Genomic DNA, 12,230 nt, shown 5'->3' on the forward strand with positions numbered 1-12,230 from the left:
TAGTATAAACACTGCTTAGCAACAACTAAAACATCAGCATGTTATCACATTATTCTCATGCTAAATCCAAACCACAGCACTGTACCAGCTACTAGGAAGAAAATTAACTCTATCCCAGCTGAAACCAGGACACAATACATTAATGAAATCTTGGCTCCATTAACGTCTGTGGACCATTTGCCATTCTGAAATCATTGGATCATGATTTGTCAGGTGTTTATGGATACTGTATTTTTGCAAGAGAGCAGTTTGATCAGTTCAAGGTAAAAAAGTCATAGAACTACACTATTTTAAAATAATAATGTAAAATCTGTTTCAAACTGTTATTAACTGTTATACATAGTATAATTTTATGTATATTTCTCTAGACTTCTAGATTTTGTGCTAGAAATAATAAAGCTTATCTTTTTCTTTCCCTCAAGGCCAAATGTCTGTCCAGTGTTTGAGTTGGCACTGGTAGGACACCAACAGCCATGTGTTCAAGCCTTTAGTCGTACGGTCAAGATGTGGAAACAAGGTTGCACAGGGAGGAGGTGGTGTATGGGCTATGAGAGAAGGTAATACATTATCTATTGTTATAAATGAATTCTGTTACTGAACTTAGTGCAAATTCTTTATAACTTTTTTTTTGAGAGAGAGACATTGTAAACTATTTCATCTGAAATACATGTGACTTAGTTATGGATATCTTGTGTCCAGCTGAGATTTTACTTTAAGTCTGTTATTACTGAGCGCAAAATGTGACTTTATTCTGTGTTTTGGGTGTGTCATGAACTTCTTGGCTGGCTTTAGATTACAATTTTATAGTATCAGAAAGTGCTCCTGTCTCATCCTGTTTCAGGTGAAGTCCAGCTGTCAAGTCATCTACTTTGAAGAATTGAACTACTTTCTATTTCTGCCATATGCTTAGAACTGATGGGAGACCTGACTCCCCCAACAGCTAAAATCAAAATTGATTGCAAAACAAAATTACTCACCTTTGACTAGCCTGAATACAAATTAATCAGAAAGTATGTGGACATAGTATATTAGAGCTATTGGATGTTATCAGAATGCATTTTGCTATATTTGCTTCATTTTCAACAAGAACGACTGATAGGGGCTGAAAAATGTATAGTAAATATGACGTATGAGTACAGTTTGTTACTGATGAGATGTGAATAAGTGTAATAGAAGTTGTGACTGTTCTTTTAAACTTATTCTCTTCAAAGGTCTGGGTACTACACAGTTTACAAGCAGGTGTACAGAATGGAGCGTCAGACTGTCTATAAGTGCTGCCCTGGATGGGTCCAACATGACAATGAACCTGGCTGTTTGCACTGTAAGTTGATGGCAAAACTGACAAACTGAGAGATGATATCCTTAGGCCTTACTTTCCTACTGTTGCTTACTTCTAGAAAGATGTATTTTTGTTTCTTGCTATTTATAACTGGGATTTCCTGTTATAAAGAGGTAATCTATCGATGGGGAAAGAAACTTCTTTTAAAAGTACAAAAGCTGTCATATGTAAAAGTACCAAGTATCTCTAATTTTAATCTAAACAGTGGAAACTGTATTTCTGATTATAGTTGTTGCAGCATTTTTGTGCCAGCCTGGCTTTGACAGGCCAACGAAATTTATTGCTGTTACAGCAGATTTCTTTGCATAATTTGGGTAAGGCACTTGTTTCTTGGACATAGCACTCATTGTGGAATCTGACTGGTTTTGGCTTTTTCACTGCTGCTGTTGCCATTAAAGCAATTGTGTTTCTACCCTACAGTTCTCCACCTGACGAGAACCTGTTCCTATCAGTAATTTCTAACCATGATTGGATGTTTTCCCAAAAGATGGAATTTAATTTAAATGATAAGGAACCACTTTAGCTGCTGTTAAAAAGACATGAGTAGAAGATAGCAATTTACTCACTGTTTAGTTTTGTTACTGTTTTGTCAGTAATTGTATTTTCTGTATGAAAGTTAGCATCTGCTCCTATGTATTTTTTAATCTTCATACCAACTTGAGGGCTGCATTCAGAGAGCTTGCCTTTATGATTGTCTCTTTGTATTTAAAAAACAAAAACAAGCCTGAGAGGTATTACTGTTAGTTTCAGCTTGAATCTACATATTTAGTGTGCACCTGTTTTGTTGTATGAAGTCAAAGATATGTTTACAATCTGTATTTTAATCTCTGGTGTAAAGGTATTTAACGTATTTGAGCACCAGTGGCAATATAAAATCTTCTTCCTGAAAGAGCAGTGCAGGCTTGTTTTGTATTCTTTAAGGCATGAAAGTGGTTGAGTTATTCTTTTACATCTGATATTCTTTGCAAGTTTGGCTCAAGTATGTGGAATTTAACTTACTGTAAATAACTAATGTTCTGCATTGGAGGAAGTGAATTGTAATTCTCTTGGACATATATAACATCTTCTAATACACCAGTGTTTCTTAACAACTGCTGAATTATTCTCTAGCAGTTCATCTCTTCTTTCATTCTAGATTCAGGTAGTGCTTTGAGTCCTGAGAAACTGTTTTCTGCCTCTGAAGCATCTTCAGGTTAAACTGCGTTACTTTAGTCTTATTTTTATTCAAGTTAAATTTCTTCATATCAACATGGTAGTTATACCCATGATAACAAGTTCTATTGCAGTCTAACCTTTCCACTTAAATAAAAAGCTGGATTACTGATTTGGAAGTTCCTGTTACAGGAAGAGGCAATTCTGGAGGATCCTTGGCACAAAACCCACACCCCCCCCCCCTCCCCCCGCCCCACACCCTCCTCACGCATCACATTCTGTTTGTGTGTACTAGTGCTGTGCACTGTTGGCACTTGCTTCAATGGAGGGAAATGTGCTGAAGCAGGATCCCAGACATGCCACTGTCCTGCAGGATTTCAGGGTCCTCGCTGCCAGTATGGTGAGTCAAATGTGAATTGTCTCAAATGCATCTGGTGTTTGGGTAAAATGCATGTTTAACAATATTTGTTAAAACATGAATATTTTATTAACATTGACTTAATAAAGGCAACTTAAAGTTGCCTCTGCTGCACTCCAACTGGTTATTTGGTCATTCTCTTATTTTTCCAGAATTTGCCTTTTTGGTATTGAATTTTAACAAAGCAAGATGAAAAATTAATTTGGTTGATATCAGATGAGTTTCTGTAATGGATAATACCATTGAATATCAGCAGTGGTGTCCAGTGGAATATCTTCCTATTGCTTCTGAACTTGCACGTTCTTGTGGCACTCTTGCTAAATTTCTCGGCATTGCTTTTACCCTTGTGAGAGTAAATTCTGAGTCAAAACAGGTTGGGCAATAGGTAAAGAATGTAGCAAATGAACCAAATGTATTTATTGATGGGATTTCTTTTGGTGCATCTGAAAGTAGGAAGGCTGGTTTTACAGACTGCTACCAAATATTTCCTAGTATTCTTGAAATAATTTATGCAGCAATCTTTCAATAACTGTGTTCTAGCATATTATAGACTAAATTCTATGCGGCTTAGACTATCACCCACTCTCAATGGGAATCTCTTTCTCTCATACGCTGGTTCACAATCTGATAAACTCACAATGGGTTGTCTTGTAATTTATGTGAAATAAGACAATCACATACTGTGTAAAGCTCTCCAAAATTATAGAACTGCATCCATTTGGCTTCTTAAGGCGGGGGGAAAGTCATTCCTTCAAGAGTAGGCTGTGATTGGGGCAATGGATTTCTTTTGTATTAGACAAATGATAATTTCCTTTTCAACTGAAGCACATTGTGTTTTGTTCAGAGAGGCAGATTTTTGAATATTTAGGTTTTTCGCTTTTAAATTCTAATATGTTCACATCCTCACCTGACTTGTCTATCATGAAGTATAAGTGAGAAGGAACGTAATAACTGTTTACGACAATCCCTTTAAGAGCTGAAAAGCTAAGCTCTGTACTCGATGCATGGCTTGTATCATGCTTGCTTCATAACCTCTGTCATATTCTATTATCTGGGCTCTACCAAGGCTTATGTGATGGACTGGGTCTTGTGTGGGCTCACGGCACCAAAGCAACTGTGTCTGTATGGGTAGTAGTCTCCCTCAGTGAAGGTAATAAAGCAGCTGGATTTGCAGCAGGCATGGTAAGTGGGAAATGCAAAAAGTCAGCAAATGTTGCAACAGGGTTGTTCTCGTTGAAGCCTGGTCATAGATAACATTTTTCATTTATAAGCAAGCATTTAAATAAAATGCAGAGCTCTTTACAATGAAACTTCTGCTGACATTAGACTGCCAACATCTGCCTTCAGACAATATTAGTTCAGTTAAGCAGACTTCAAGGGTGATGCTGTAATTGTGTATTTCTTTACTGCCCATAGAAACAACAAGTTTATATATCTAACTTTGTATGAACCAGAGTGACACCAATGCAGGTTGCTTTGTTATTGACTTACACTAAAGCTGCTATTTCAAGGTAAGCGGGATCAATATCTCTAAGGAGCCCATATAATAAGCTTTTACCAAATGCAGTGTAAGTCTCAGCAGATGCTAAACTGTCTTTGCTAGTCTTTTGAGTCTCCTTCCGTTGCCTGGAAATACTTACGGCACCAAGGCATTTCCAACAGGCAGATTATGTGGGTGCAGCATGTGGATAGCACAGGTCAGATTTTCAGACTGAAATCAGATTGTGCAGTCTCTATTTCACAGGTTGGTGACTTCAGACACTGTAAAAACAATGTGAGGTATCCTGCAGTTCTTGCTCTTTGCAGTTGGGTGGAACTTTATCTTGGTGGTTTGTCTGCTTTCTATTGATTCCTAAGGTTTGAATGGAATTTCAGTAGTCATCATTTTCAGGTTTATACAGTAGCTGCTATCGCAGCCTGGCAGGACTGTGTTTATAAATTAAATTCTGAAGGGAAAAAAAACTCCTTTCAGAAAGAATGTTATGGACAATTCACCTGCCTAACAAAAGCAAGGTAATTTAGAGTGTAAGGTCTCTTAACCATTGCAGGCGTCTCCAGTCAGATGCTTGCGAGTTTTGTATTGTATGTGTTGCAAGCAAAACTGTGGTGCTAGCAGCTGTAGCCTCTGTTTTTCTGGCTGATGTTGGAATATTGCTCTTTTAAAGTAGCTTGAATTTAATGTGACTGCATTACTTAATGGTAATATATTGCGGTTTTAAATGATCATTAAGTCTAGCCTGTCCCCTCCTCCCTACTTGCCTGTGCAACTTTACTGTGAAATAAACTGTTTTCCTTCCAACACTTAACCCAAAGGAAAAGTAATCTCTCCTACCAGCATCTTTTGCTTTGAGGATTTGGTGGAACAGATGAGTGCCAGGAAAACCACGGTTTGTTTTTGGAACACATGCTATAAAATGTTAGTGGAAAAGATTATACCATGATATGTGAAGCTGTCAAAGGGGACTGTCTTTGGTACAGAGGTACACTTCCTTGTACCTCTAGACTGCATCCCTCAATTGTCACTTTGGCAGGAGTGTTTAGGTAGCCCTCTCAGGGGCTTTACAGGGGAAGGGAGGCTCTGACTGGATGTGAGACTACAGGCTACTGGCAGAAAGCTGCCCCTTGGTCATCCTTGGTTGTAGTCTTGGTTTCTGTCACTTTTTGGTGTTGTGGCTTCCTTTCAATCTCCGGACAGAGGAAGAACCATGTGCATTTCATAACTGTACTTGCACTCATTTGAGCAAAATTGTTGCACGTATCCTGTTTTATATCCTCCCCTCTCCGACCTCTTTGCTTATCTTCTTTCTGTTTCTGTCATTCAGTGTTGACAGCTAATTCTAAAGTTTCAGTGGCTCTCATGATCTCCCTGCTAGGCACTACGATCCACAGACAATAGACAAGAAATAATTATAAAAATATTATTAAAATCAGTTACTATAAAAAATAAATGGGAACATATACCTCGAATCTTCTAATCTGGCTCTTCCTGTTTGTTGTGTTTATATTTGCCATTAAGTTAGTAAGTAGGTCAGCCTCCTGGAAATCAAGTTCCTACATGCTTTGCACTGGTCTGTCCTGCAGAAGGTTTGTGACAGATTGTCAAGAATGACTTATGACAGCCCAGTGCATCACAGCAATCTGTAGCAGAGATGATTATTCACAATTGGCATGATCGCATCTAATGACTTTTTAAAGATATCATGTGGTGTTTTAGCAGCCTGTAACACAACATTATTTCCGATTAGATGCTGAAATGGTTACAATTCCTGTAACAAACTTCATGTAATTGTGACTAGAAATGCATTACTGCATCTCTTGTATACTTCACTCCATATTGTTATTATTTTACCCACACAAGCAGCAATACAAACTTAAAAGAAAGATTTATGAGTGAAATGGTCAAGCTCTTCATATAGCCATTGCAAGGATTCAGTAACAGATTGAGCTGTCTCTTTCATTGTCTGCTGCAATTTGTCTTGTAATAATAGACTTATATCAATTACAATGTAAACTTGCAAGCTGTATTTCTTTCTTTTTTTTTAACTTGTTTGGAAGTTGAGATTCCCATTTCTGTTGAGCCCAGTGACAGGGAAGGAAGACTTCTAACAAAAACGAGAAACGGTAAAACCCAGCACCAAGAATAAAATCTGCTGCAGTGCTGGTTTCATTGTTATTCACTAGTTGTCCTGGTAATCTTGTTCAAGGCCTGCTAGACACCTGAGCTGGACATAGAAGTAAATTAATTTCATTTAGCGTGTTTAATTCAGTCCTGGGACTTGTACTTGGACATGCAGCTAGTGAAAGCATTCCAAATTCTACAAACGAGGGTAACTTCATTTACTCCTCGTGTACATAAAATTGCTCAGTGCAAAATGAGGGGTTAGTTTTGACTCTCAAACATTTTTGTCATCAAACATCAAGTTATTGTTGGTTTTACCAAGTGCCTCCTGCTGTTTTTAATACTTAAAGTAAAAGCAAGAGTGAGAACTGAACAGGCTTTATAATTTCATGATGGAAACAAAATCCCAGCATTACAAAGGTCTTGCAAGAGGCTACCATAATTAGGAAAGAGTAACTACAATTGGGCATCTCTGAGAAGATGGGTATTCTCCAAAGATGTTTAAAAGTAGGCGAGGAATGACCAGGGCTGACTTGTCAGGAAAGTCATCTTATGATGACATGATGTTTGTCATCTTAGCTTAATCATTTGAAGAAAGCCGAACACAATATTCCAGTGTTTAACAGATTAAGTGTCAATATATTAAATTTTACACTGTAATGCTTGCTGTAATGCAGGTGGCATTTTAATTTTTTACACGGACTGATGTAGATTACTAAAGATTGTGTGCTTGGGAAGCATTGACTGCATCTTGAGAGCGTGGTGTGCCGAATACAGTACTCGCCTGATACTTGAGATGAGAGCTTTGTTTTTCACCTGCCACTGCCCTTGGATATGAGGTCAATAACTTTTAGCAAATTATACCACTGTGCCTCAATTTCTTTGTATATGAAATGTTGATAATGATAGCTCATTCCTTTGTAAAGTGCTTTGAGACCTAAGTAATTAAGTGTAAGATAATAGCACTGGAATGAGTGTATGTAAAGGCAAAATGCACACTACATGGGTAGCTAAAATGAAATGCTTATGAGATAGATATTCATCAGTTCATTGACTAGCTGTCAATCTCTTCCTTAACTCTGGTCACATACTATTAAAATAATGAACTATATAAAGATTCTAGTAAACGAAAATGTCAGCACCTCCTGGTCCAGGTAGATCAGAGTTTACACTACAGAACTACTTAAACAAAAGGTGGCTTTTTTTTTTTAAAACCATTGATTGAAATGGCATGAAGTCTGATGGATCTTCTTGCAACCAAAAATACTCTCTCATTCACTGAAAAAATTTCCTTCCATTTTCCTCTAGGAAATATTTCTTCCTGCAAAGAGTTATTTGATAGAACTTCTGATTAATGTCCTGTCTGCCATTCTGGTCTCTTGGAGAGATACGTATTTTCTTCTTTGAGACTGAAGACCCGGACAAGCCTTACAGGGCAGTATATGTCTATGAAATGGTGCTACAAATTTTCATTCTTTGTAGGTCCCTTAAAATAGCAAATGGCAAGCTTAAAACTCCTGTGGATCTGTTACCCATAGAGATGTCTTCAGTTTTGATGGATCTTTGTTCCCTAGTGGAACTAGATAGTGTTTGAGTATTTGTGAGGGTAGATTAATTCTTAACATGCTTATGCAGTGCTGCTGATAGCAAGGCCCTCACTGTTGTCAGGGGTTCTGGTATTATGTTTTCATATTTTGGCTATGAATCCCTCCCATGCAGTTTCACCAAACACAAAATTCTTAACACGAAAACATGTGAACTAGAAGAAAATACATGATAATTTTGCATTAGCCCATAGGGAGAGTGGAAGAAGATGGCACAAAGCTAATTTATTTAAACTAGATTGCTCTAGTTTAGTGCACATAATCTCTAAGATTATCAGGTTTTTTTTCTCTCCTAGCACAGTCACTCTCCTGCTCCAAATGACTGTCTCTCTAGTGAAATGCTAGTGAGCCAGTCATGGCAGGGGAAGCAGAGACGACTGATTAGGCTGCTCAGGATAGAAAGGTACCCGTCCTCTGGCAGAAGGAAACCTTGTGATCCTCCTCTACTCCTAGTGGGACCTGGTCTCCTGTTCTTCCTCTGCTCCTTTTCAATTCCCAGGAAAAATGATCCATCAGTCCCATACCTTTTTCTTTGGCTACCGTACTCTTCTGTTCTCATGATTAAGAAGCGCTGGCTGACGGCAAATATGAAGGTGTAGATGGTTTTGATCCTTTATATGGTGGTAAAGGAGCACTGGTGTCGTGTGAGCTCTTGACAGCTTGAGAGTATCCTGTTGGCTTGGTATGTGCTGAAGCACTTCAAAGCTGTGCAACCACTTGTGCCTGCATTAGGGGCTGTGGTAATGAGCGTCTTTTTTAGCAACTTGTCGAACAGCACTCCAGTGCTGTTGTACTAGAGTATCCAAAACTCTTCCAAGTAGTGAAATTTGAAAATGCAAGTGTGTTTTAAACAACAAACACAGCTAGCAAGGTGTGTTGACATGTTTCATCTCATCAGAAGTTAAAAGTGGACTGTGGCGCTTCCTTTCTGTTTGTCATGTGTGAACCACACAGGAGAGAGGAGCAGCATGAGGTAGTTTCATATGATGGTGCTTTACTGTCTTTCCTTCTTACATGGCAGGTTGGTTGTGGCCAGCAACTAATGCTTGATGTTGTGTTAAGGAAGTAGTCACTGCTGACATCTCAGCCAGTTCTAAAGCAAATTGTTTTAATTCAATGAAATAGCAGGCAGTCTAGGTTTTAAACAACCTTAATATAAATTGATCATATTACAAATGCAGAAGCCCTTGATTTAGATGAAGTGATCCAAGAATCTAGTAAGTATTTTTTTTCTTTGTTGTAATTCTTTCCGACACTGAAGATTTCATAGTTCCTTTAAAACTGTTTCAAAGGCTGTTTCAGGTGGTTTTCATTCAGTGTTAAGAGTGTTGTACTGCCCAACATGCATTTGAGAAATCCCCTTCTTTTTAACTTATTTTAGATGTTTTTGGATTTAAAGTCTTTCTTCAGTTGGCTGGACAGCTCTGCCCTTGCTAAAACTGCTAGATGCATCTTTGTAGGGCATAGCAAGTTGTATGCTTAACTCATGTAGAGCGGTCCTGTAGGCAAGAAAGCCAACCCAAAAGGAGATCTAGAAATCTGCTCAGTCTAAAATAAGGATGACGTCTTCAAATTTCCCCTCTCATTAACTAAAAATCAGTATCTTATTTCATATGAAGATACTGCTGTTATTGCTGTGTTAATCCTGTTAGCCTGCATCTCTTCACCTTCCTTGATATTGTCTGTAGCACACTGGCATCAGGTGAGTTTGTACCAAGTGTGGCCTTTCGTATTACTCAGTGTATCATCAGCCTCTGTCAGCTTGGAGTTGTCAGGGCTAAATTGGTGTCCCGCTGTCACCGCTGTGTTCATTCTGATGCTTCTTGTGCAATCTGCTTCTTGGTGACCTTGGAAGCTGCTGTCACGGCACTGCCTGTTTCTGCCTTGGGTGGGGGCTGTGAAGCCTCACAAGATCTACAAATCTGATTTTGGTCCTTCCAGAAGCAATATAAAAGTTTGACAGCACTTAAAGCTTCCTTGATGGCATGAAATTCCAGAGAGTCTATAAGCACAGAGGCAACTGAGATAATGCTGTTCAGGTCAAAAAGTAGAGAGCAAGGTATGAATGATGAAAGTATGCTTTTGTCCTTGCACTTCAAAAACCATTTCATATCTCCTATCCATTCAAAAACATGGCTTATGTCATTCTTAAACAGGCAATACTTGCATGGTTTGGAAGAATATTAGGGCAGGAATCAACTGAAATAGTGGGATGGGGATATTCAGCTCTGTCGAAGTAGCTTGAGAGTTCACAGGAACAATACAGAAGAATAGGCACAAAGCCAGCTCTTCCTTTGGACTGTCGTAAGAGCTTGACACTTAACTAGGTCATTTTTAGTAACCAGGAAGTAGCACTAGACATGTACAATTTACTTAAGCAAGTACTTTAGTATGCTTTCCTGTTTCTTGTGCTTGGGTATGGTGGATAATTTTTGTTTGGCTTTTTTTACTGCACGATTTTGATTCATGCTTTGTCAGGAGCAAATTTGGATAAAAATTGAGTTTATAAAGGATTTTGTATAAACCAAATGCTTTAGGCAATTTTATGTGGTTAATCAAAAGTATTTGCAAGAGAAAATATGCCAACAGACCTCTGGTGTTTAAAATTAGTATATTAATCAGAGCAGTTATTTATAGTTAGTGAACTAAACCGATTGTGGGTTTTTTTCTGTGATGTCCTATACTACTTAGAACCAATTGATCTCTTCCTGTCTTACTTGTAGGAAAAAGGGGAAAATACTGGTGTCTTGCTCTTTCAGTCTATAATTAGTTTACCAACTTTAATGAAATTTTAGCCATGGTAAAGTCTTATGACGTAACCTTTTAGCAGATTCTGGTCTCACTGGATAGTTGGAGACCACTTCAGCGATCTAATTGCCTTGAAAATCTGAGAAACAAATAGGTGCTTGTTGTTTGGGTTGTCGTGTCCCCTCCCGAAGTCTTAATGTAGCATATAAATTTCACATTAGATTTTTAAATGTTTTAAAAGGAAAAAAAAAATCACTATTTATGTATTTAAAAAAAATCTGTTTCTAATGTACAATGTTAACCCCTATATGTAGGTCTATCAAAACATTCATCTGCTGTCATTGAATACTGCCTTCTGGGTTTGGTCTCATGGTAATGTACCTTTCTCTAATCAGTCTCTTGTATTCTGCACTTTGATGGCAACTGATAGGTATCCTGACACTTAAAACAGATTGTGGTTTGAATAATAAATTATGGACATATATAGTCACAAATTAATACAGATGTAACACTGGACCTAAATATAAAATGTCACAGAGCTGGAGCTGATTAGAAACCCATGAGAAAGATGAGTTGAATGTTCTTCTGCACAGAGAATTGCAAAAGACAAATGTAGTGCACAAAACACTGCAGAAGGTCCAAGCTATCTATAATCTCTCAAGAAAAAAAGTTACGGTTAAGATAAAATGACATTATCTATTCTAATGATGGATAACAGTTGATTCAGAGATTAATTCCAGTTGCAGGCAAGATCCTGTGAAAGATTCAGAAAACCCGAAAGCATGGCTTCCTCCAACCTTTCAATTCTTTCTTCCTTGCCCTTCCTCCTGCATTCACCTCTCTTCCCACACACCTAGTCTTTGCCAGTGTCGTCTATAGGAACACCTTTCAGCATCGGTAAGATATGAACCTCTACAGATAAACCCTTTAAAGTAGCCGCTAAAAAGCTAGGAGGAATAAAAGCTTTGTCATTTTAAAATGACAAAGGTAAAACACTGATTGAAAAATCACGACTGAGTCTCACCTAGATATGACAGGATATAATAATCAGCCCATCTTGCTGAAATGCTCTTGAGTGCCTGGGCTTCACAGCCATTAGTACAAAGCGACAGGTAGACAGACGGCAGTAGTGAAACAGCAAACAAATATGTCAAAAGTAAATGAACCTAAGAATAACCACTTGAGAGCAAATTCACCCTTATTGTCTTTGGTACAAAAGGCTGTTTACTTTGCACTTGCTGCAAAAAGTAAAAAATAATTGCTTTCTAGCTGCTAGCGTTTATTTGATTGTTTCAGGAAATGTGGTAGCAAACCATAGCAAAGATGAATGTTGTGCAGAGATGCTTGCAG

At 38.0% G+C, this 12,230-nt stretch overlaps 1 protein-coding gene across 1 annotated transcript in view; it reads left to right on the forward strand.

The window, feature by feature from the left end:
* The first annotated feature begins 201 nt into the window (after window positions 1-201).
* Window positions 202-12,230, forward strand: part of LOC103924973 (multiple epidermal growth factor-like domains protein 6) — a 189,026-nt gene continuing 176,997 nt past the window's right edge. Inside the window, 4 exon segments of the mRNA XM_009333595.1 lie at window positions 202-263; window positions 423-557; window positions 1,212-1,321; window positions 2,787-2,891. Of these exon segments, the coding sequence (XP_009331870.1) occupies window positions 202-263; window positions 423-557; window positions 1,212-1,321; window positions 2,787-2,891 (412 nt within the window).

The sequence above is a fragment of the Pygoscelis adeliae genome, unplaced genomic scaffold (genome assembly GCF_000699105.1).
Source record: "Pygoscelis adeliae isolate BGI_AS28 unplaced genomic scaffold, ASM69910v1 Scaffold220, whole genome shotgun sequence".
NCBI lineage: Eukaryota > Metazoa > Chordata > Aves > Sphenisciformes > Spheniscidae > Pygoscelis > Pygoscelis adeliae.